Source organism: Chiroxiphia lanceolata, chromosome 3, assembly GCF_009829145.1.
Source record: "Chiroxiphia lanceolata isolate bChiLan1 chromosome 3, bChiLan1.pri, whole genome shotgun sequence".
In the NCBI taxonomy this organism is placed as follows: Eukaryota; Metazoa; Chordata; class Aves; order Passeriformes; family Pipridae; genus Chiroxiphia; species Chiroxiphia lanceolata.
Genome location: NC_045639.1, coordinates 116,594,709 through 116,619,691, shown reverse-complemented (window position 1 = coordinate 116,619,691; position 24,983 = coordinate 116,594,709). Strand labels below are relative to the sequence as shown.

The 24,983-nt window shown below is 58.4% G+C and overlaps 1 protein-coding gene across 2 annotated transcripts in view; it reads left to right on the top strand.

Moving 5' to 3' along the window:
• The window catches only part of ASXL2 (ASXL transcriptional regulator 2), a 69,904-nt gene extending 44,921 nt beyond the window's left edge, over positions 1 to 24,983 (top strand). For both annotated transcript variants that reach the window (XM_032683450.1, XM_032683449.1), the window contains 8 exons: positions 3,028 to 3,140; positions 6,460 to 6,574; positions 11,344 to 11,484; positions 12,931 to 13,094; positions 14,662 to 14,758; positions 16,507 to 16,612; positions 18,015 to 18,645; positions 20,623 to 24,983. In XM_032683450.1, coding sequence (XP_032539341.1) covers positions 3,028 to 3,140; positions 6,460 to 6,574; positions 11,344 to 11,484; positions 12,931 to 13,094; positions 14,662 to 14,758; positions 16,507 to 16,612; positions 18,015 to 18,645; positions 20,623 to 22,938 — 3,683 coding nt within the window. In that variant the 3' untranslated portion in view covers positions 22,939 to 24,983. The remainder of the gene's footprint in view (positions 1 to 3,027; positions 3,141 to 6,459; positions 6,575 to 11,343; positions 11,485 to 12,930; positions 13,095 to 14,661; positions 14,759 to 16,506; positions 16,613 to 18,014; positions 18,646 to 20,622) is intronic.

Genomic DNA, 24,983 nt, shown 5'->3' with positions numbered 1-24,983 from the left:
AGCCCAACTGAGTGAAGGGCAGCTGTGGATGTGTCGTGGGGCAGATGAGCCCAGGGTCACACAGCCACCCCTGGAGCAGGAATTTGGGATGCCCCTGGATCCCTGGAAGTGTCCCAGGCCAGGCTGGTTGGGGCTTGGAGCAGCCTGGGCTGGTGGGAGGTGTCCCTGCCCATGGCAGGGGGTGGAATGGGATGGGATTTAATGTCCCTTCCAACCCAAACCATCCCTTCCACCACTGCCTTTGGATGGCACCTCCAGGGATGGGACTCCACCCCTGCCCTGGGCAGCTGTGCCAGGGCTGGACAGCCCTTCCCAGGAAGGAATTGTTCCCAATATCCAACCTGAACCCCCCCTGGCACAGCTGGAGGCCGTTCCCTCTCCTCCTGTCCCTTGTTCCCTGGGAGCAGAGCCCGACCTTCCCCCCGGCTCCTCCTCCTGTCAGGTCCAAGGATCCCTGGATACCTCCTGTCTTTGCTATTTGCAGCACTGTACTGCAGTTTTCCTAAAGGAATTGTTATCCACTCATCTTCCTCAGTCAGTTCTTGGTGAATAAATCTCACTGCTCCTCCTCCTGCCCAGTTTCTTTGTGCATGTGTGTGAGAGGAGTGACTGACCAGGGGTCTGGGGGTTGTGGGGAACAGGCAGAGCAGCCCCTGGAGTGTTGTCACATCAGTGCTGCTTTCCAGGGTCCATCCTGTCAGCATTCCTGCAGCTTCCCTCGAAACACTGAGCATTTAAAGGCACCAGGAGGCAGAATCTCAGCTCCACATCCTTTTCAGTTTGTGAGAAAGCCAGAGTGAAGACAGATATCCCACACAGACACAGCCTGTGCTTGGCAGCCCTTGGTGTGACACCAGGGTTGGGTTATTTTGGCCTTTGGAGTGGTGATTCTGCTCTCTGTGCCCTGTGTCACCTCTAACCTGGGGCAGGGATCACCTGGGGGTGTTCAATCCCCTCAGGGACTGTTGGATGACCCCTTCCTCACCCAAACCCTTCAGTTGCTGCTGTATTTCCTGGCCTTCCAGAGGCTGGGATTGCCCCCTCTCCTCTGTGTGTGCCCCCTGAAAACCTGCTCCCTTCATTGAATCCGAGCCACCCGTGAGGGTTTCACATTTTATAGTTCATTGTTGCTAATTCTGTGTGTTCTGCTGAAATGTTGCTCTCTGGTGTTTGCTGTCCCTGCCCTGTTTCTGGGAGCTGCCCTTCTCCCTGGATGCTGAGTGGGATCCCTCTGGCTGTGGCTGGTGAAGAGCTGGGTCATTATCTCGTGGCTCCTTCACTGCTTTATTCTGGTGTGTTCAAGAACTAATTGCTTCAGGAAGTGATAATTTAATTGGTTTAGATGGGAATGTGTTTGTTATGGCAGGGGTCACCCAGCATCAAACACTGTTTTACTCCTCACTTGGTTTCTTTGATCTCTCAGTGTTTGTTTATCCCACAAATTCACGGGCTGAGACATTCACAGACCAGGAATTTGCTGACTCAGGGCTTTTCTTTTTAAGAGAAGGCTCCAGGGAGACCTGAGAGCCCCCTCCAGAGCCTGAAGGGGCTCCAGGAGAGCTGGAGAGGGACTGGGGACAAGGGCTGGAGGGACAGGACACAGGGAATAGATCCCACTGCCAGAGGGCAGGGAGAGATGGGAGATTGGGAAGGAATTCTTCCCTAGAAGGATTCAACCCTGGGCCAGGCTGCCCAGGGAAGCTGTGGCTGCCCCTGGATCCCTGGAAGTGTCCCAGGCCAGGCTGGTTGGGGCTTGGAGCACCCTGGGCTGGTGGAAGGAGTCCCCAGAGTTGGGGGTTTTGGGTGTCCTGTTCCAAACCAGTTGGTTTGAGCCACACAAGCAGCTGTTGTTCAATCCCCATCCCCAGTTTGTTGGCTGTGACGAGGCTCTTTAAGGGTTAAATCACCTGGAACTGGATCCAGCCTCACTCCAGGACTCCATCTGGCTTGGACAAGACTTCTTTACGTGTCTGCACTCACCCACTGGGAATGCACCTGCATTTCCTGGGATATCCTGTATGTTCCCGTGTTTCTTTTTTAAAAGGAACAAGTGCCAGTGAAGCTCCACTTCCTCTGCACCCCGTGGGTGTCCGCAGTGCTGTGCAGGTCTCTGGGTGTTCCCAGTGCTGTGCAGGACTCTGGATGTTCCCAGTGCTGAGCAGGACTCTGGGTGTCCCCAGTGCAGGACTCTGGATGATCCCAGTGCAGTGCAGGTCTCTGGGTGATCCCAGTGCAGGTCTCTGGGTGTTCCCAGTGCAGGACTCTGGGTGATCCCAGTGCAGGTCTCTGGGTGATCCCAGTGCAGGTCTCTGGGTGATCCCAGTGCAGGACTCTGGGTGATCCCTGTGCAGGTCTCTGGGTGTTCCCAGTGCAGGACTCTGGATGATCCCAGTGCTGTGCAGGTCTCTGGGTGTTCCCAGTGCAGGACTCTGGGTGTTGTTCCCAGTGCAGGACTCTGGGTGATCCCAGTGCAGGACTCTGGGTGATCCCAGTGCAGGACTCTGGGTGTTGTTCCCAGTGCAGGACTCTGGGTGATCCCAGTGCAGGTCTCTGGGTGATCCCAGTGCAAGTCTCTGGGTGTTCCCAGTGCAGGACTCTGGGTGATCCCAGTGCAGGTCTCTGGGTGTTCCCAGTGCAGGTCTCTGGGTGATCCCAGTGCAGGACTCGTCCTTGCCCCGGTGAGGAGCTGCTGTCAGTGAGGACCCCAAGCACAGGTCATTCCAGAGGGACACAGCCACGGCCTGCCTGGTGTTCCCATTGGGATCTGGCTCAGCCTGGAGCTTTTCCTCCCACTGTGCAGCTGTTTGTGGGGTTGATGACACAGAGATGGAGCCGAGGTGGATCAGCTGAGGTTGGAGCCACGGGAGCTGCTGTGGGAGAACCTGTGCCTTGGTGGGGAGGAGGGGACAGAAAGGACCCTTCAGCAAACAGGCCCAGGAGCTTCCTGAGATGCTCTGACGTGGTGAGGGAAGGGCACAAGGGTTGGATTGTGTCCATCCACGTTTCTCCCTCTCTCTCTCCCCGCAGTGTCGTCCCGCCTGTCCCAGACGTCGTCCCCGCAGTCGGGCTGCCCGTCCCCCTCCATCCAGGGCAAGGTGCTCTCCTCCTCCCAGAAGCACAGCAAGAAGGCTCTCAAGCAGGTGAGTGGCCCGGGGGATCTTCCTGAACATCCCTGCAGTGCTCCTGGTCCTCTGGGAAGTGGTATTTCCTGGTGAAACTGCACCCTGAAGGGAATTAATCCGGGAATTCCCGGTGTCCATAAACGACATTGGGCTGAAACCTCCCCCTCCCCTGAAGGGGATCAAAGTGTTGTGCTGTTCCATTCCTTTGCCTTTTCCCTGAATAAGCATCAGGACCTTTTTAAAGTATTATTTTAGACAAAAGGCCATAAAATGTGATTTGTTTTCCCCCAGCCCTCTGCTGAGTGCCCGCAGCTTTCCACAGTCCCGTTTAGGAAATGGTTTTAGTGACTTCAGTTTTTCTGGGGAGAAGAATTAAATGCACTGACTTCTTCCCCTGGTTCCCTTCCACGGAATTCCAGGGGTGCTGTGTGTCCACGTGGAAGGAAGGGGAGGAGAGCAGGAATTCTGTGGGTGCTCTGTCTGTATGGAGGGGCAGGAGGGCAGGAATTCTGTGGATGGTGTGTGTGGAGGGGCAGGAGGGCAGGAATTCTGTGGATGGTGTGTGTGTGGAAGGGAAGGAAAGCAGGAATTCTTGTGGATGGTGTGTGTGGAAGGGAAGGAGGGCAGGAATTCTGTGGATGGTGTGTGTATGGAGGGGCAGGAATTCTGTGGATGGTGCAATGTGTGTATGGAGGGAAGGGGAAGTAGGGCAGGAATTCTGTGGATGGTGTGTGTGGAGGGGCCGGAATTCTGTGGATGGTGTGTGTGGAGGGGCTGGAGGGCAGGAATTCTGTGGATGGTGCAGTGTGTGTGTGGAGGGAAGGGGAAGGAGGGCAGGAATTCTGTGGATGGTGTGTGTGGAAGGGAAGGAGGGCAGGAATTCTGTGGATGGTGTGTGTATGGAGGGAAGGAGGGCAGGAATTCTGTGGATGGTGTGTATGGAGGGACAGGAATTCTGTGGATGGTGTGTGTATGGAGGGGCAGGAATTCTGTGGATGATGTGTATGGAGGGACAGGAATTCTGTGGATGGTGCAGTGTGTGTATGGAAGGAAGGGAAGGAGGGCAGGAATTCTGTGGATGGTGTGTGTGGAGGGCACACAGCCTTTGTGTTGCATCTCTGCTGGTGCTGTGGGGGACAGAGGGGCTCTGACTCTTGCCCATGCTCAGGAATGGCTGTTGTGGATCCTGTTCTCTGTGTGCACAGCACAGGCTGGGAGGTTGTTTTGTGTTTGTGCCTCCCATGATTTGCTTCTCCCCATGAAAAGTTCGGGGTGGATCCGTCCCCCAGTGTGGGATTTGCAGGTGTTTCCCCAGCTGCACTGCTCACTCTGCCATGATCCTTGGGAAGGAAATGCTTTATTGGGGTTGGATTTACTCCTCAGGAAGGGAAGTGTCTGTGAGGAGTTATGGATGCAGTGCAGGGGGGGTGGGAGTGCAGGGGCTGTGGGATCTCATCCCAGCAGATGGAACTGGAATGTGTCCCCACAGGATTTACCTCTTCCAGCCCTGCCCCTTTTCCTGACCTTTTCCAGCTGAGAAGCAGCCCTCAGGATGGCATTCCAGAGGTGCCTTGACCTTGGGGAAGGACCTGCAGTGAGGCAGGATGAGCTAATTAGGGCCTGTTGTTCAGGGGGTGATGGAAGTGGCACAGGTTGCCAAGGAAAGCTGTGGCTGCCCCATCCCTGGAAGTGTCCCAGGCCAGGCTGGAGCACCCTGGGCTGGTGGGAGGTGTCCCTGCCCATGGCAGGGGTGGAATGGGATGAGCTTTAAGGTCCCTTCCCACCCAAACCATCCTGGGATTCGATGATTCCATGAAACAGGCTCAGGGTTTGGTACAAACCTCTTTCCCTCCCCGTGCTCAGCAGCTCCTCTTGGAATCCTGGTGGAGTTTTGGGCTGGAAGGGACCTTGAAGCTCATGTTGGTTCCCCCCTCTTGGCATTTTGACCAGGTGTCACATCTTCCACTGCCACAGTGGGCAGGACAAGTTATGAAATGCAGATAAAAAGAGCAAATAGAGAGAAGGAGGCAGCAGGGCTGGACAAACACAACACTGAGTGAAAGGAGAATTAAAGGGAGTTTTCCTGTCCCTGATCCTGCCCGTGCCCCAGGAGCACTGGTTGGGTTCAGCCCTCCCTTCTCCAGTGCCCAGTAATTACAACATTCCTGGAGGGCAGAGGGAAGGGGCATTTCTGAGGGAGAGCCTTTAACCCTGGAACTCTGCTCTGCCACTGTCACTGTCCCCTGGGGCTCATCTTCAGGGGACAGTTTGGAAAAGCTTTCTTGGGCTCCTTTGTGGATTTTTGGCAGGTCTCCCTTTTTATCTCTCTATTTTTTTTTTAGAAACCTTTTGACCTCAGTAAGAGGAGGTCAGTTCACTCTTGCCACGTTTTGCTTTGGCTGAATGTTTTCCTAACCTGTGGTGGAAGTGGCTAAATAGGAACTATTTAATAAATGGGAAAACAGGATCTGAGGTGTCTCTTCACTGCCTGGATCCTTCTGCTGTCACTGCCTCGTTTGTGCCTTTAAACTCTGAAAGCCACTTCTGCTTTCCCTGGGAGGCAGATCCTGCAGGTTCCTGCACTTTTTTATTCCCTCCCCTGGTTCTAAGTGTGTTGTTATTATCATTATCCTCGTTGTTAATGTTATTGTTTGAGACAGTGATGATCTCCAGTGAGCAGTCCCACTGCACATCCTGTTACTTCCTCTTCTGAAATTCCAGGGGATCCTTGATCTGTTGTTGTAATTTATTCTGCTCTGGGGGTTGGTTGGGTTTGGATTTCAGCTTTTGCAAACAGACACTTTGGTTTGCAGTTTAACCAAATCCCTCCTTCCTTCCTTGGCTCAGCCACGGGGCCTTTTGGGCTCTGTCCTGGCTGCTGCTTGAAGAGTCTGTCCTGAAACAAAGGGGGTTATTTTCTTTTCTTTAGTGTTTGAATCTCTGTTACTTTGCTAATTAAAAAACCTTCCCCTGATGGGCAGTGCCTCTTTTGAAAGTTTTTTTAGGAAGTTTCTTCTTGCTTCTCCCCGGGAGAGGGAATGGATTACACCGTGGTACTTTCACTTTGAAGTTATTTGTGGGTGTTCTGTGACCATTAACTTTCAGCTGTAGGTGCAAAGGGGGGAATTCTCCTCTTGACAGTGCATTTATCACATTTAATCCCATTATCACCTGCCTCCCACTGCACACACACAGCAGGGCCTGGGGGGGGACTGGTTCGGTCAGAAGTTGTGCTGAACTTTTGCCGGAGCAGGAGGAGGATCCAGCAGTTTGTGCCGTGCCTGGATGGTTTGTAAGGACCCAGCTGAGCTCCCCCCTGTCCCCCCTGTGCCCCCAGGCCCTGAAGCAGCAGCAGCAGAAGCAGCAGCAGCAGCAATGCCGGGGAATGCCCGTGTCCTCTAACCAGCACGTCCTGCTCAAGGCCGTCAAGGCAGGCGGGGATTCCACTCCAGGTAAGTCAGGTGTGTGCAGGGACACTGGGGTGGGAGAGCCCCTCTGGGGTGGGAGAGCCCCTCTGGGGTGGGAGAGCCCCTCTGGGGATGGGGGAGCCCCTCTGGGGGTGGGAGAGCCCCTCTGGGGTGGGGGAGCCCCTCTGGGGGTGGAAGAGCCCCTCTGGGGTGGGAGAGCCCCTCTGGGGATGGGAGAGCCCCTCTGGGGTGGGGGAGAGCCCCTCTGGGGTGGGGGAGAGCCCCTCTGGGGTGGGGGAGCCCCTCTGGGGGTGGAAGAGCCCCTCTGGGGTGGGAGAGCCCCTCTGAGGATGGGGGAGCCCCTCTGGGGATGGGGGAGCCCCTCTGAGGATGGGGGAGCCCCTTTGGGGATGGGAGAGCCCCTCTGGGGTGGGAGAGCCCCTCTGAGGATGGGGGAGCCCCTCTGAGGATGGGAGAGCCCCTCTGGGATGGGAGAGCCCCTCTGGAGATGGGGGAGCCCCTCTGGGGGTGGGGGAGCCCCTCTGGGGATGGGGGAGCCCCTCTGGGGTGAGAGAGCCCCTCTGGGGATGGGGGAGCCCCTCTGGGGATGGGGGAGCCCCTCTGGGGATAGGAGAGCCCCTCTGGGGATGGGAGAGCCCCTCTGGGGATGGGAGAGCCCCTCTGGAGATGGGGGAGCCCCTCTGGGGATGGGGGAGCCCCTCTGGGGATGGGGGAGCCCCTCTGGGGTGGGACAGCCCCTCTGGGGTGGGAGAGCCCCTCTGAGGATGGGAGAGCCCCTCTGGGGATGGGAGAGCCCCTCTGGGGTGGGAGAGCCCCTCTGGGGTGGGACAGCCCCTCTGGGGATGGGGGAGCCCCTCTGGGGTGGGAGAGCCCCTCTGAGGATGGGGGAGCCCCTCTGGGGATGGGGGAGCCCCTCTGCTCCCTGTGCTACCCAGGGGACAGCAGGGAACCTGCTCTTAGCTGTGCTGTTCTCCTGCTCCTGCCATGGCCCAGCTGCTGTTTCCCTGGCTTTGGTTTCAGTGGGGATGCACTGGGGCAGGGATGGATCTTGGATGGTTCCCACTGTGCCACTGCCTGGTTAAAGCCTCTCCCCGTGCTCAGCTGCTGCCCAGGGCTGGGCAAATCAGGGCTGTTTGTCCTGGCATTGATGTTCTCCCAAGTGGCTGCTCGTTCCCCAGGGTGGATTCTGTGTCCAGGTTCTCACCTGAGAGATCCCAGAGAGGTTTCCAGCATTTGTGCTGGGTTAGGAGTGAAGGAGGTCCCTGCCCTGCTCTGGCTGACCCAGCAGGGCAGGAGCTCCCTGACCAGCAGCAGCATTTCCCAGGGTATCCAGAATTCTTGGGAGTTACTTCCAGCCCGTTTTCCCTGAATTCTTTCCAGAGCCACGGTGGGTCCTGGCTCTGTCAGCCTGGTTCTGAGTCACAGAATCATCAAATCCCAGGCTTGGGTTGGGAGGGACCTTAAATCCCACCCCCTGCCATGGGCAGGGACACCTCCCACCAGCCCAGGGTGCTCCAAGCCCTGTCCAACCTGGCCTTGGACACTTCCAGGGATCCAGGGGCAGCCACAGCTTCTCTGGGAATTCCAGCCCAGCCTCCCCACCCTCCCAGCCAACAATTCCTTCCCAGTCTCCCATCTCTCCCTGCCCTCTGGCAGTGGGAAGCCATTCCCTGTGTCCTGTCCCACCATCCCATGTCCCCAGTCCCTCTCCAGCTCTCCTGGAGCCCCTTTAGGCCCTGGAAGGGGCTCCAAGGTCTCCCTGGATCCTTCCCTTCCCCAGCTGAGCACCCCCAGCTCTCCCAGCCTGGCTCCAGAGCAGAGGTGGGAATTTCCCAGTGTCTCTGCTTCAGCTTTCTGATAAATGAGAAAGCTGAAAATGGGAAGGAAACCCCATTTTTTCCAGCAAGTGTAAGAGGAAATAAAAGGTGGTCCCTGTTTGGCTGCAGGAGGAAAGGTTGATGCTCCTGTCCTGGCTCTGGTTGTCTGAGGATTCCCTGGCACAGCCTTGGCTCTCCCAGCAATCCTGGGCAGGGCTGGGCTCTCCACACTCCTTCCCTGGGATGTGGAATGTGGCCAGCAGTGCCAGTCCCTCTCCAGGCCAGGGGAATTCCCACTGTCCCCGGAGCAGAGGCAGCCAGGGAAGGTTCTGGAACAGCAGTAAAACAGTATTAGCACGAAAAACAGTTTCTCCTGCATGTTCTGGGTGTAACTGTGGGACTGTTCAGCTGAAATTCCCTGTGCAGGCTCAGGATTTTCCCAGAGCCATGAGCAGCTCAGCCTGGGAGTGCCCCTGGGAGCTTCCCTGGTCCTCAGCCTGTCCCAGGGCAGGAGTGGGATTCATTCCCAGGGCAGGAGTGGGATTCATTCCCAGGGCAGGAGTGGGATTCATTCCTGGAGCAGGAGTGGGATTCATTCCCAGGGCAGGAGTGGGATTCATTCCTGGAGCAGGAGTGGGATTCATTCCCAGGGCAGGAGTGGGATTCATTCCTGGGGCAGGAGTGGGATTCATTCCCGGGGCAGGAGTGGGATTCATTCCTGGGGCAGGAGTGGGATTCATTCCTGGGGCAGGAGTGGGATTCATTCCCGGGGCAGGAGTGGGATTCATTCCCGGGGCAGGAGTGGGATTCATTCCTGGGGCAGGAGTGGGATTCATTCCCGGGGCAGGAGTGGGATTCATTCCCGGAGCAGGAGTGGGATTCATTCCCAGGGCAGGAGTGGGATTCATTCCTGGAGCAGGAGTGGGATTCATTCCCAGGGCAGGAGTGGGATTCATTCCCAGGGCAGGAGTGGGATTCATTCCCAGGGCAGGAGTGGGATTCATTCCCAGGGCAGGAGTGGGATTCATTCCTGGAGCAGGAGTGGGATTCATTCCCAGGGCAGGAGTGGGATTCATTCCCAGGGCAGGAGTGGGATTCATTCCCAGGGCAGGAGTGGGATTCATTCCCGGGGCAGGAGTGGGATTCATTCCCGGGGCAGGAGTGGGATTCATTCCCAGGGCAGGAGTGGGATTCATTCCCAGGGCAGGAGTGGGATTCATTCCCAGGGCAGGAGTGGGATTCATTCCCAGGGCAGGAGTGGGATTCATTCCCAGGGCAGGAGTGGGATTCATTCCTGGAGTAGGAGTGGGATTCATTCCCAGGGCAGGAGTGGGATTCATTCCCAGGGCAGGAGTGGAATTCATTCCTGGAGCAGGAGTGGGATTCATTCCTGGAGCAGGAGTGGGATTCATTCCCGGGGCAGGAGTGGGATTCATTCCCAGGGCAGGAGTGGGATTCATTCCCAGGGCAGGAGTGGGATTCATTCCCAGGGCAGGAGTGGGATTCATTCCCAGGGCAGGAGTGGGATTCATTCCCAGGGCAGGAGTGGGATTCATTCCCGGGGCAGGAGTGGGATTCATTCCTGGGGCAGGAGTGGGATTCATTCCCAAGGGATGTTCCCCAGCCTGCTCTGGGAGGTGCCACTGACTGGTGCAAGGGCCAGAAACTGCCAGCAAGTCTTGCCCTTCCTGCTCTGTACCTTCAGCCCTAAATGCTTTCCTTGGGCTCAGATCAGGACCCTTTCTTGTTTCCAGGCTTTTCCTTGACTTCCTCCTCTGATTCCAGGTGGGATCAGTGGGAGTTCAGCACCCCCAGCCAGGCTGTAAATCCATTCCTGGCACAGCTCTGGAGGTTCCTGTGGCATGAGGGGCTCTGGGGGGTTTTTATCAGCACCCATGGAGTCCCTTTTCCCCCTCCTGTCCCTGTGGCAGTTCCCAGGGACAGCTCCCAGCTGGGATAGTGGGATGTGTGGGGGGAGGAGGAGTAAATTAAATGTACAGGTGAGGAGGGAACAATGTTCTGCTGGAAAGCAATGCACTGATTCCACAATTTCTGGGATTTAGTCAGAGCCAGAACAGCCCATGTGAGGAACAAGGGAGGGAAAGGAACCAGAGAAGGGGAAGAGAGAAACAGAGCTGGCACAGCAGGGGAAGGAACTGAGTAGTGCAAGTCATTAATTGGAGCCAGCATTCATTTAGTTTGTGACTTAATCCTATGTCACAACTCCCGTGGAGTTTCTCTTCCAAGACCTGGGACTTCAGCACCTTTCCAGGCTGGGGGACTGCCTGGTGCTCACCTAAACTAAAGAGAGCAGAGGGGAGAGCAGCTCAGGGTAATTCCTCTCCCTTGGCAGGAGGAGGGACAGGGAGGCAGGAGGAGCTGGGGAAGAAGCTCTTCCCAGCAGCAGCAGGAATTCTGCTGCCCAGAGAGGAAGGTGGGTGTGAGGGATGTGTGAGGAGAATCCCAGGGGTGGGATCTGTCTGGTTTGGAGAGTGGTGACTGGGAAGGAGGACATGGAACTGTCTCCTGAGTCCTGCAAAGGGGAGGGAAGAGGAATTCCCAGGGCTGGGCTGAGGGAACAAAAGCTGTGACAGTGAAGTTTAGAAAGGACACATAAAGTATGAAGAGGTTTTTTCCTGATAGTGAATTCTAACAGGAATTCCCTTAACTCTGAAGTGTTAACAGGACATTCCTGGGTTGGATTCCCACTATTCCAGGTGGGAGATAAATGGGGACTCCCAGGGAAATAGACTCAAACCACACCATCCCTTTGTTTTGGGATGGTCTCATGGTTCCAAAGGGGTCTCCTGCATTCAGCCTGTTGGGCAGTGAGTGCTACAAGAGCAGAGGAGTGTTTGTGTCCTGCAGGTGCCTGTCCCTGACTCCAGGGCTGGGACTGTGTGTTAGAGAACCTGTTCCATCCAAACAGAGCCTTGCTCTGCCCGTGCCCATGTCCCAAGGTCTCTTTCCCTGCAGGTTGGGAAGGGAAGCAGGCAGAGGGGCAGTCCAGCAGCCCCCAGAACTCCACCTGCAGCTCCTCTCCCTCTGTGAAGCTCGAGAACTCCCTGCCAGGGCTGGGCAAGAAGCCGTTCCAGAGATCCGACAGGCTCCATGCAAGTAAGAGCCCCAGTGCCCTGCTGCCAGAGCTCTGGCTGCTCCAGGGGCAGAACAAAAGCCTGAAAGAGCAGAACTGAGTGAAGTGTGTTAGTTCTGTTGCTGGGGGGACTTCTGGAGAGCCCTGGGAGGTGCTGCCAGTCTGCTGTGGGAACTGGCATAAAGAATTAGGATGAATAATTCAACCTTCCATGTGCAAATCAGCCTCTCTCAGTCCTCCTCATCAGGGCTTTTTCCTGGGAATTTGCAGCTGTTTGAGAGCACAAAAGGACCTGCACTGTTTGTCAGACCTTTTAATGTCTTTACACACCCTGATAACATGAACAGGGAAAAAGAAATCCCTTCCAGATCCTCACCCTTCAGACCCTGCTGTGGTTTGGCTCCTGGCCCCTCACTGGGATCTGGGCTTTCTCAGCCCTCCTGACCTTTAGGGTTCTCTTTACATTTACCAAGGGTGGTGTTGATCTTCTTATAGGATCACAGAATGTCCTGAGCTGGGAGGGACCCCCAGGGATCATCCATCCAACCCCTGGCCCTGCACAGACACCCCAACAATCCCCCCTGTCCCTCAGGGCATTGTCCAAACCTTCCCTGAGCTCTGGCAGCCTTGGGGCTGTGCCCACTGCCCTGAGGAGCCTGGTCAGTGCCCAACCAGCCTCTGGGGGAGGAACCTTGTCCTGAGATCCCACCTGACCCTGCCCTGGCCCAGCTCCAGCCCTTCCCTGGGTGTCACTGCTGTGTTCCATTTCCTTTGGGTGCATCCCAGTCTGGCTGGCCACACCCCACAGGGTTTGGAGCTTGGATCAGAAGTGCATTATCAGCAGAACGGGAGATATTAAACATCTAAGCTTAGATGGACCCTGTGGGTCCCTTCCAGCTCAGGACATTCCATGATTCCCTGAAATGCTTCCCGTGTCATCCCCCCCTGAATCAGCAGCACAGCCCCAGAGCTGTGGCACAAAGGGCAGTGCTGGACTTGGGGGCTCTCACACAGCAAAGCAGAGGGACAGCAGGGTCCCCCTGGGGTTCCCCTGTGTCTGCTGTGGGGGTTTCCACACGAGCACAACGAGCTGATTGATGGATTTTCCTGGAAGGCTTTTTGCCATGAACAAAGTGGGAGAGTCCAAGGAGAAATCCAGAGGATCAAACTGACCTTGACTGGAGGCTTGAAACAGAAAATTGATGTGGATAAAAGGAGTTCTAGAAACGCTCCTGAGAACCCCTTCTTGAGTGACAAGAGGGTGGCTGAGCCAGGCTGCAGTGCCTCAGGTGTGGAGGGTTCTGGCTGGGAAGGAGCTCCCACGCTCTGCTTTTGGCTGCACGTGCAGAGTCAAACGTGATTCTCCAGCCCCAGAAAGGGATTCCTGCTGTGGAATCCCTGCAGGGGGGACTCCAGAGGGGCCCTGCAGCCCCTTGGGGTTGGTGTGACGGGGCTGTGGTTGGTTGCAGGGCAGCTCAAGAGGGCCAAGTGCGCCGAGATCGACGTGGAGACGCCCGACTCGATCCTGGTGAACACGAACCTGCGGGCGCTGATCAACAAACACACCTTCTCTGTGCTGCCCCCCGAGTGCCAGCAGCGCCTGCTGCTGCTGCTGCCCGAGGTCGACAGGCAGGTATGGAGGGACTGGGGGGGCTCACACGGGGGCCCTGCCCAGCAAACTGTGCCCTGGAGGTGTCCCAGGCCAGGCTGGAGCGACCTGGGATAGTGGGAGGTGTCCCTGCCCCTGGCAGGGGGTGGCACTGGACGGGCTGTAAGGTCCCTTCCAACCCAAACCATCTGGGGTTCCTGTGGTTCCAGACACCCAAATCCTTTATTTATGTCAGTGGGAGCAACCCTTTTCTTCAGTGCAGGAGGTAAAACAGTCGGAAAATCCTTCTGGGATTCATTTGGGGGGGTGTTGCTACCACGGATGTGTGGGCAGCAGCAGGGCTGTGGAGGGCTGGGCTGAGGTGAGGGTGAGGAGGAGCTCCCACAGCTCTGGGGATCCAGCCTGGAGCTCCCACAGCCCCTAGGATCCAGCCTGGAGCTCCCACAGCCCCCAGGATCCAGCCTGGAGCTCCCACAGCCCCTAGGATCCAGCCTGGAGCTCCCACAGCCCCCAGGATCCAGCCTGGAGCTCCCACAGCCCGCAGAATCCAGCCTGGAGCTCCCACAGCCCCTGAGATCCAGCCTGGAGCTCCCACAGCCCCCAGGATCCATCCTGGAGCTCCCACAGCCCCTGGGATCCAACCTGGAGCTCCCACAGCCCTGGGAATCCATCCTGGAGCTCCCAGAGCCCCTGGGATCCAGCCTGGAGCTCCCACAGCCCCCAGGATCCATCCTGGAGCTCCCACAGCTCTGGGGATCCAGCCTGGAGCTCCCACAGCCCCCAGGATCCATCCTGGAGCTCCCACAGCCCCTGGGATCCAACCTGGAGCTCCCAGAGCCCCTGGGATCCAACCTGGAGCTCCCACAGCCCCCAGGATCCAGCCTGGAGCTCCCACAGCCCCCAGGATCCAGCCTGGAGCTCCCACAGCCCCCAGGATCCAGCCTGGAGCTCCCAGAGCCCCTGGGATCCAACCTGGAGCTCCCACCAGCCCCCGGGATCCAACCTGGAGCTCCCACAGCCCGCAGGATCCAGCCTGGAGCTCCCAGAGCCCCTGGGATCCAACCTGGAGCTCCCACAGCCCCCAGGATCCAGCTTGGAGCTCCCAGAGCCCCTGGGATCCAGCCTGGAGCTCCCACAGCCCCCAGGATCCAGCCTGGAGCTCCCACAGCCCCGGGGATCCATCCTGGAGCTCCCACAGCCCCCAGGATCCAGCCTGGAGCTCCCACAGCTCTGGGGATCCAGCCTGGAGCTCCCACAGCCCCCAGGATCCAGCCTGGAGCTCCCACAGCCCCCAGGATCCAGCCTGGAGCTCCCACAGCCCCAGGGATCCAACCTGGAGCTCCCACAGCCCCAGGGATCCAACCTGGAGCTCCCACAGCCCCCAGGATCCAGCCTGGAGCTCCCACAGCTCCCAGGATCCAGCCTTGGCCGGGCACGGCCGGACTGACACTGTTGCTTTTCCCCGCGCGAGTTCCAGGGGGGTTCCCGAGGGATCTGTGGCAGCCCTGGGATTCCTGCCGTGTTCCAGGGTGATTCCCTGCCCTGCCCAGAGGTGACCTGCCTGTCCTGTGTGTCCTGTGTCCTGCTGCAGGTGGGGGCTGACGGGCTGATGAAGCTCAGCGGCTCCGCGCTCAACAACGAGTTCTTCACCTCGGCCGCCCAGGGCTGGAAGGAGAGACTGTCAGAAGGTAAATCCTCCCCTCCCTGAGCCCAGCAGGCTCCCAGCTGGGCAGGGTCTGGGGAATGCCTGGAGGCTGTTCCATGGGACTCACTGCAGGGACTCACTGCAGGCTGCCCAGCCTCTGGAAGCGAAGGCAAGCCCAGAATTCTGGGACCTCAAGGTCAGAGACACTGCAGAGGGAGTTCTCTGTTCAGCTTAAAATGTGGAATAGAGCAAATCTCTGGGAAAGATGAGAAAAGAAGGAAAAACGTGTTTCAAATGCCTCTGGAGTGACGGTGGAGCTGTGGCACTCCAGAGTCGTGGTACCTGAACAGAGACACTGCTGAGCTCAGGAGGGAAGGGGAGTTCTGTTCCCAGAGCTGGGCACTGTGTCCTCAACCAGGGTCAGTGTGGTGTCCTGGGAGATGTCAGTTTGGATATTTAGATTGGATACTAGGGAGAAATTCTTCCCTGTGAGGGTGGGGAGGCCCTGGCCCAGGTTGCCCAGAGAAGCTGTGGCTGCCCCAGGATCCCTGGAAGTGTCCCAGGCCAGGTTGGACGGGGCTTGGAGCAACCTGGGCTGGTGGGAGGTGTCCCTGCCCATGGTAGGGGGTGGAACTAGATGGGCTTTGAGGTCCTTTCCCACCCAAACCATGCCACAGTTCTGTGGTTCTGTACAGCACAAAGTCAGCCATTTGCTGATCTGTGAGGCTTCTGCACCTTCGACATTCATTTTACCTTGAACTTACAGGTGTTTATTTCCATTATTTGATCACATCACATCACTCTCTGTGGGCAGGGACCACCTCCTGCCCTGTGGAATTGAGGCATGGCCTGTTCCCAGAGTTTTCTAAAGACTGCAGCACCAATCCTGAGTGCCTTCAGAAGGCAGGAATATCAGTTACTCATGCCCAAGGGATTCCCCTTCCAGGGCTGACCAGGCCATTCCCTCTCCTCCTGTCCCTTGTTCCCTGGCAGCAGAGCCCGACCCCCCCCGGCTCCTCCCTCCTGTCAGGGGGTTGCAGAGCCAGAAGGTCCCCCCTGAGCCTCCTTTGCTCCAGGCTGAGCCCCCCCAGCTCCCTCAGCCCCTCCTGCTGCTCCAGCCCCTTCCCAGCTCCCTTCCCTGGACTGCCCCAATTCCACCCTGGCAGGAACTGTGCTCCCAGGGGACACTCAGCTTCCCTTTGGACAGATTTCAGTCACTGCACAGAGAACAAAACTCAGCAAGAATTTCTTACAGTCCTGTTATTTGAGCAAATTGTCGAGAGTCCCAACTGTGCAGTGATGGAAACATTCCATGTCTGTGGATCCCTTTGGGGAATCCCCTCTCTGGTAACTGCAGCGTTGGAAAAGACCAGATTCCTGTCACTTCCCTCCTGGGAATGGTGTGGGAAGGAGATGAACCTTCAGGTCATCAAAGCCCTGCCGTGGTGTCAGCGATGCCCTCACAGGACCAACACATCTCACACACCTTCATGGTTTCCAGAGCTGCTGGGGAGGGCTCTGAGGGCACAGGGGAACAGTTCTGGACAACCACAAACTCCTGGGTGGGAATGTGCCCCTCGGGGGTGTGAGGGGGGTTTGTTTCCCTGCCTGTGCCAGCAGAGTGCCCAGAGGAGCCCCTGGGGCTCAGGCAGGGCTGCAGCATCCTGGGGTGCAGCATCCTGGGGTGCTGGGGCTCCTGGGACAAGGCTGTCCTGGGGTGTGAGGGCTCTGGGCTGTGCCTGGTCCATCCACCCTTTCCTGGCTCTGACAACACCCCTTTGGCACCCGCAGGAGAGTTCACCCCGGAGATGCAGCTCCGGATCCGGCAGGAAATCGAAAAGGAGAAGAAGGTGGAGCTGTGGAAGGAGCACTTCTTTGAGAGCTACTACGGGCAGAGGTGAGAGCTCAGCTTGTGCCTGTGCCCTGCTGTGTGTCTGTCCATCCACAGACACTGCTGTCCATGAGTCCTGGACCCTGAAGAGGGTCTCTGGCTTCACCTGCCCGCCAGGGAGCTGGGAAGTGCCAGAGGGATCCAGGCCAGGCACGAGGTGTTTGCTGCCCCAGTGCCTCGTGCTTTGCCCTGGGCAGCCCTGTTCTCCTTAGGCAGGATGTCCTTGGGCTTCACACCTTTTCCCACTCCTTGCCACGACCCCTTGAGCCACTCCCGTGGTTCTGTTGGGGCTCTGGAGGTCCTTGGAGCTGTGGTGACCGAGCGTGTCCCACCTCTGGTGTGCTGCCCACGTCTCCAATCCCACAGCTCTTGGTTAAACTCCCAAACCTGCCCGTCTTTTATCCTGTGTTTCCTCTTGGTTTAAGATTTTCCCACCCTCTGGGGCTATGGAGAGGTTTCCAGGTTTCTGTGTGAGTTACTGAGAAACCTGGGAAGGAGCAGACACATATAAATAACTGATAAGGGATTTCTTATCCTGCATTTCTGCTTGTTATCCAGATTTTCTGCTTGTTCTGGGCCTGCAGGTCCATTTGCTTCCCATTAATCCAGGGTGCTTTAACCCTCCAGAGCATTTGGGTTATTTCTGTCATTCCATGGTCTGATGGGGGTGCTGTGGGTGTGTGTATGTACAAGCTGTAGTGGAACTTTACTCAGCCACCTGACCCAGGGCTCTGGGTGCTGAAAGGTGACAACAGCCACAGTCTTGGAGTTTTAGGGGGACAGGGGACAGCAGGACAGTGTGGAGGGGACATGTGGAATAGCAGGACCTCAGTTCCCTCCAGCTCCTGAGACCTTCTCTGGTAGGAGCCATTCCCAGGGTCTCATTGGGCCGGGCTTCCTCAGGCTTCATGGGGTCGTGTTTGGGGAACAAAACAGAATTTAATGGTTTTTTGAGAGGGGTGGATGAAGTTAATCACCCTGGGAATTAGATTCCACGGTTTTTCCATGGAAAAAATGCTGGGCCCCTTTTCAGTGTCCCTTCCTGCCAGAGTCACCGTGTGGGCCCAGGGCAGCCCCGAGCTGGGGGCTTGTTCCCACCCTGCACAGGAGCCTGTGGTGGCTGATGCAGGGAATATTTACTGTTGGCCAAACCCCTTGGATTTGCAGCCTGGAAAATCAGTGTCTGGGCAGAGGCCTGGAGCTTCCTGGTATCCCATTCAGGTGGTTCTAAACTTTGATACCGGTTCCTGTTTTTCATGTAAGAAGTAACAGCACAGGAGGTTCTCAGAGCTGTGTGGGACCTTTATTCGGGGTGTGGGGTGCAGAGGACCCTGCCCCTGTTTCCCCGAGGATCGTGTGTGGGTTTGGCACCGATGTTTTACCAGCTCTGCCTCTGTTTCTGTGCCAGTTCTGGGCTGAGCCCCGAGGAGTCGGAGCGGCTGACGGCGCATCCCGAGGCAGAGCCCGCCCCGGCAGCACCACGCCGGGAGCACGGCCCCTCTGCCCCCGAGGCCCGGGCACAGCCAGCCCAGGAAGCACCAGCAGCGAGAAAAGGAGGAGAGGAAGGAAGAGAGGACGCACCAAAGCCAGCCAAGCCCCCCGAGGCCTCGGTGAAGCCCGGCGACCGCTCTGCCCCTGTCAGAGAGAGAGTCCAAGGGGAATCCGCTCAGGAGAGACCCCAAACTGCCGCCAGGCAGAAGCCAGAGGAAGAGAGGAAGCACAGTGCAGCGAGGGAGGTGCCAGGGAACGAAGGTGCCCCCAGCAAACCAAAGAGCCCCGGGGCAGGGGAGGCAGCGGCGAAGGGGCAGAGCCCGGCGGGGGCCCCGGCCCCGCCTGAGAAGAAGCCCCCCGTGAGTGAGGACATGGAGGTCAGCGTGGAGGCCCACAAGAGGAAGTCAGAGAGCCACGAGGAAGCTCCAGCCACCCCTGAGAAGAAGCCCCGGGTGGTGGAGCCCTGCAGGCACCACCAGGCGTTTCGGAGCCAGCCCCAGCCCTTTCCTGCCGCCGGGACCCCCGTGCCACGAGTGCCCCCCCTCAAGGTAAGGGGGACAGGGGCAGAGCCACGGCCCGGCCTCACACGGGGGCCTCTCCTGGAATCTTGGAATCCCAGAAGGGTTTGGGTGGGAAGGGACCTTAAAGCTCATCTCATCCCAGCCCTTGCCATAGGCAGGGGCACCTTGCGCTGTCCCAGGTACCAGGGTGGAACCAGGGGAGCTGCAGAGGGACTGCCAGGCTGTAAGGGCAGAGCAGGGGTGCAGAGAGCCCTGTGGGTGTGGGAGGTCCAGCTCCAGAAGGAATGCCATCCACGGCTTCCTGAGAGCCAGTCCAGCACTCCTGTGTCTGGAACAGGCCACGTGGCACCACTGCAGGTGTTTGCAGCAGCCGAGGGCAGCTGAGGAGCAGGGAAGGAGCATTTGGGGGAACACCTCAGTTCCAGAGGCCCCTGAGCTGCCCAGTCTTCCCAAGAACCCACCTGGGAAAGGAAATGGGAATTGGTCACTGCTGGGACGGGCAGGACAGGAACATTCCAGGCTTTGCCCCTCGGGTTTGGGAGCCAGGTCATAGGACCAGGTTCAGCTGCTGAACCTGCTGGTTTGGGGCCTTAGGCAGAAGCTATAAATGGGAAACCACTTAATTCCTGCATTTCTATGTGCCCTGGGAATTCTGCTCCCCTATATCAGTATCCCTGATTTACTAAAAGGCTGCAAACTCAGAACTTTAACAGCAGTTCATTATTCTCACCATGTTGCTCAGTACAGCACCGAGGCAGGAAAGCAGCAATGAAATTGTCAGTGACATAGAACTGGGGGTCCATAAAGAGACCTGGAATAGCACCCAGGGAGGCTGGTTGGGCTGCCAGGGAAATAAAGGGGTTGGATTTAACAGGGTGAGTTGAAGGGGACTGCAGATGGTGACTGCAAAAGCAGGAGAACATGGGGGCAGGTGTGTCATTCCCAAAACAAAGAGAGAAGCGGTGAAGTGGCTGCTCAGAGCTCAGTGGGACTCAGGGAGGTTTTGTGGGTACGGAAAACAAATGTAACCTCAAATAAACCCCCTGAGGTCCCTGCAGGGGGGACAGGGGAGCACCCAGGGCAGGGCAGGGCTCAGCTGGAAAGAGCAAACCTAGAGAAAGTCAACTGGGACACTGAGGGGAATGTTTTGGAAGAAAGGACTGAAATATTGGCATTTAATCTCCAGGTGGAGGGATTATTATGGTTTGTAAAAGACACTGAGGGGACAAGTGGTGGGTATGCAGGGGGAAGAGCAGGATGGTGACACCAACCTTCCAAAGGGCAGAAATTCCATCTGAAGGAAGCGTGGAACAGAATCATAGAATCATAGAATCGATTGGGTTGGAAAAGACCTCTGAGATCATCGAGTCCAACCCTTGGTCCAAATCCAGTCCATTTACTAGATCATGGCACTCAGTGCCACGTCCAATCTGCGTTTAAAAATCTTCAGGGATGGTGAATCCACCACCTCTCTGGGCAGCCCGTTCCAATGCCTGATTACTCTCTCTGTAAAGAATTTTCTCCTGATATCCAACTTAAATTTCCCCTGGCGGAGCTTAAGCCTGTGCCCCCTTGCCCTATTGCTGAGTGCCTGAGAGAAGAGACCAACCCCCACCTGGCTAGAACTTCCCTTCAGGTAGTTATAGACGGGGATGAGGTCACCTCTGAGCCTCCTCTTCTCCAGGCTAAGGGCCGGGATGTGGAACAGCCCCGCAGGGAGGAGCTGGGTGGGCTCTGAGTGATGGTGTCCGATGGTTCTGGCTCTGACTGTGAGGGACGAGCTCCACCCTGTGCCGCTGGGGTTGTACTGCACTTAAACTGGGTGTGAGATCCAAGGGCCCTGCACCTCTCCTGTTACTTATTTGGAGAGGAGGGATGTCTCCAAAGGGGTTTCCCCAAAACTGCAGCCGGTTCTCTAAGACTGAACTGCCAGCCCTGAAACTCTCAGCCCGCGGGGGGGACGTTCCCCGTGTCTCAGCCGCGCTTTGCTCTGCTCTGTTCCAGATTCCCGTCTCCAGGATCTCCCCGATGCCATTTCCTGCGGGCCAGGTCTCTCCCAGGGCGCGTTTCCCCCTCTCCCTCGCCAGTCCGGGCAGGACAGGGGCCAGGACCTTGGCCGACATCAAGGCGAGAGCCCAGCAGGCCAAGGCTCAGAGGGCAGCGGCCGCAGCCGCCGCCGCCAGCGCCGCCGCCGCCGCCTCGGCCGGGGGAGCTGTGCCGGGGCCCGGCCCGGGCGGGGGGACACCCCCGGGCAGCGGCACCACCCAGACCCAAACTGGAACGGCGGGAAACCCACTGGAACTGGCAGGAGCTGGAAGCGGGGGAGGTTCGAGAAGGTTTCTTCCCCAGTGCCCAGGGCCCCGCTCCCAGGTGGAGAGCCCGGCGGCGGAGCAGGGAGCTCCTGGCAATCCTTCTGGAGCACAACTACAGCCAAGGGGCCCCGCCCAGCCCAGAGCACCCGGCTCCTCCTGCACAGCCCCGGCACTAGGGAATGGGAATGGGAATGGGAATGGGAATGGGAATGGGAATGGGAATGGGAATGGGAATGGGGGGGCCGAGCCGAGCCCCCCGCGGGTGATGGTGACCCCGGGGACGGGATCCCCGTGTGCCGGGAGCGGGGACAGAGCGGGGACAGCCCCCTGTGCCCGCGGGGCTCCGGCGCTCGGGGACGGGCCCGGCTGTGGCACCGGCACGGCCGTACCCACGGGAGCACCCACGGCCTCGGGAGGGACCAGCTCTGACGAGTCCAAAAGCAAATCCCCTTCCCCCCTGGTGTCCTCACTTCCATCCGCAGGCCCCCAGGCCCAGGCTGGAGCTGTGGGTGCTCCTGCCCCCGTCCCACCCTGCAGTGCTCCCTCAGCAGCACCCGGCCTTAAAACCCCCCCGGGCGGGGCCCTGCCCAAAGCCAGCTCCAGCATTCCTGCCAACAACCCTTTGGTCACCCAGCTGCTCCAAGGCAAGAGCGTCCCTCTGGAGCAGATCCTGCCGAAGCCGCTCACCAAAGCAGAGATGAAAGCGGTGCCCTTGGCTCCTCGGGAAGAGAAAGGGGCAGCGGCTCCTCCCGCTGCTCCCGGTGCCGAGGCGGGCGACACGCCGTCGGGTTTGCCCTCACAGCAGCTCGGGAAGATCTTCTGCCAGAACAGGCCTCTGCCTCACATTCCAAGGACCTTCCCGCTCCCCTCGGGAAAGGAGCCCGGCCATGAGCAGCAGCAGTGCCACGAGGCGCTGAGCAAGGCGACCCAGGAGCAGATCCTACAGACCCTCATCAAGAGGGTGCAGAGGCAGAATTTGTTGCCCGTCCTTCAGCCCTCGCAGCTGAACCTCCCACACTCAGGTTTCCCAGTGGAAAACAGCTCCACCAGCCAGAGATTCATGCTGGGCTTCACGGGCAGGAGGACGTCCAAGCCTGCCATGTCTGGTCATTACCTGCTCAACATCTCCACCTACGGCCGTGGCTCGGAGAGCTTGAGGAGAGGCTTCTCCTTGAACCCCGAGCTCCGCCTGGGGCTGAGCAGTCCCGCGGAGGGTCCCAGGGCAGAGTTTGGGGAGTGCGAGGAGGGGGCCGGCCCGGGCAGCAGCAGCGAGGAGGACGCGGATGACGAGAGCACCGGCGACGAACGGGAGCACTCGGGCGTCAAGGAGGAGCCGCAGGCGTCCGGTCAGCGTGAGAGAGAGCGGGGGTCTCACAGCACCAGCCCCGTGGATCCCGGCTCCCTGGGGACGAGGGCGGGGAAGGCCGAGGCAGCGCTGGCAGCCGGCCCCAAGGAGAGCAGTGCGGCGCTGGACGGCACCGCGCTGGCCCGGGACCTGCTGCAGGCCGCGCAGGAGCAGATGGCACACGCCATGAGGGGGAGGATGCACAGCAGCCCGGAGCTCTTCGGGCCTCCCACCCCGGACTCGGCGCAGCCTCCGCTGCTCCCCGCCCCGCACCCCCCGAAGGGCTCTGTGGGCGCCGGGGCGCAGCTCCTGGGGCCCAGTTACAGCGGCACAATAAACGTCTCCACCTCGCCCGACGTGAGCCAGGGCTCGCTCATCACGGGGCTGTCCGAGTGCAACCAGCTGGCCAGTTCCATGGGGAACGTCATGTCCTTCTCCGTGACCGTCACCACCATCCCCGCCGGCCAGGCCGTGAGCTCTGGCGGGCACGGGCAGCCCCTCCCGGTGCAGGCCTTCGCCGAGGACGGCGGCGTGGAGGACCCCCCTTCCAAATGTTACTGCAGGTTGAAAGCCATGATCATGTGCAAGGGCTGCGGGGCCTTCTGCCACGATGACTGCATTGGCCCCTCCAAGCTCTGCGTCTCCTGCCTCGTCGTGCGGTAACCGGGACGGCACGGGGGGAAGAGGATGGCTCCATTTAGGGTTTGCTTTCGGAACTGTGTTGGGAAGAAACAGGAATTTTACTGCCTTGCACAAGAGACACGTTACTGAATCAGGAAAACAGAGTAGAGTCCTTCTTTCATTAACGAAAGAGCACCTTCTTGTACAGGGAGTCGAGATCGCGCTCGGCTGCGTGAATTGTGACAAGAGTTTGCACTTAAGGAATTATGTAAATATGTCACATTATTTTGTTTAAAGATATTTTTTCAATCTTTTAGGAGGTAGTGTTTGACTTGTGCTGCAGTTTCAGTAACCCCAGCCCGCTCTGAGCGTGTTTGCTGAGCTCTGCTCGACGCGGGGGCTCCAACCCGTAGCCTGTGGTTGGTCTTCTCCTGGCAAGGAGGAGAGTGGGATAATCCCAATCCATCCGTGTGTGCTGACCGGGGACAGAGCCCTGAGAGGGCTCCCTTGGCTGCCCTCTGGTTCAAATCTTTGGGAGTTGGGAGGCACTGCCAGTGTCGTGCCAGCCTTTCCAGCCATTGCCTTCCCCCCCTGTGACCTGGCTGTCCCCAGGAGGCTCCTGGGCTGTGCAATATGGGCTGGGGTTTCTGAGCTGCAGATCCTCTCCCAGGAGGCACTTCCACACCACATTGTGAGGGAGGTGGTGTTTGGGTGTGTGACTGGGCAAACTGAAAGAAGGAACTGTCCCGGCCGTGGGGTCCAGAGTCCCTGGAACAGCTCAGGAACTGGGATTGTCGGTGCCCCCTGAAGCACTGAGAGCAGAGCTCACACAGCTGTGCTTGGACTGGCAGGAATCTGCTCTCCTGGGCGTTCCCAGTGAGCTGGGAGGTGCCCTCCTGCAGCCCAGGGCCAACAGCTGCTGGGACACGGGGGCAGGTGAGGGGCACAAAGCGTCACCCTCGGTCCTGCCACGTTCTGGGAAGCGTTTTGTGCTCCCCCAAACCCCCCCGTGGTCAGACATCTCCAGTTTCTATCCAAGATTCTGTGTTTATTCCGTGTAGGGAAAGGCAGTGAGTGTCTGGTTGGGCCTCTCTGGGCAGCTCTCCGTGTTTGAAGAACCAAACCAGGCTCAGCTCAGCTCGGGTTGGGCTCAGCTGAGGGGAAGGATGGGCTGGGGACGGGGCTGCCCCTGCCCCTTGTACCTGGCAGGGCCAGACACAGCTGGGGATGCTCGTCCTCACTGTCCATTCCCGGATTCCTTCCTCTGGAGGATGGAAACTAAAGCAGTCCCGCGGTGGCCCCGCGTTCCCTCGGGAGCTGAGGACGGGCTCACACGGGGCACTCGTCACACCAGGGCTGTTCAGAGACCACCAGGCTCGGTGGGCCCGTCCAGTCCCACCCTGTCCCTGCCCTGGCAGGCAGGGAACTCGCTGCCTCCTGGTCAGGGAACAGAGCTGGGCGTGTTTTTGATGGAAAAGCACTGAATTCACTTTGAATCCAAAGGCCTTTTAAAGCTGAAGCAATATTCCCATGGCAGTGGGACGGCTGGGTGGTGCACGGGGTCCTCAGCCCTCCTTTCCTCTCCCTGGGCTGTACTGCTGCTTCCCCTTCCCTTCTGCCCCCGGGAACCTGGCACGTGGTGGGGAGGAGCAGAAATAATTGTCTGGGAGGTTTTCCAAGGAGCAGGCACTGCCCAAACCTGCCAGAGCTCCAGGAGGGTTTGGACGACGCTCTGAGGCACAGGGTGGGGTTGTTGGGGTGTCTGTGCAGGGCCAGGGGTTGGACGTGATGGTCCTTCCAGCTCAGGATATTCCATGGTTCTGTGATTTATTTGGTGATGGTAAGGAAAAGGGAGTTGCAAACTAAACCCCGTGGTAGCAGGAGTGTTTCCTTCCCTGCCCTGCGAGCGCAGCTGCCTCCGGAGCAGGAGCTGCAGCGTCACTTGGTCTGGGATCTGCTCACCTTAAATTCATCGCAGAGCAGTGGCCCCCCCTCTGTCTGAGTCCACATCACTGCTCAGCCATCCCCTGCAGAGGATTTAGGGATTAGAAATAAGCTCAATTTTTTTAATCTAAAGCTGAAATCTC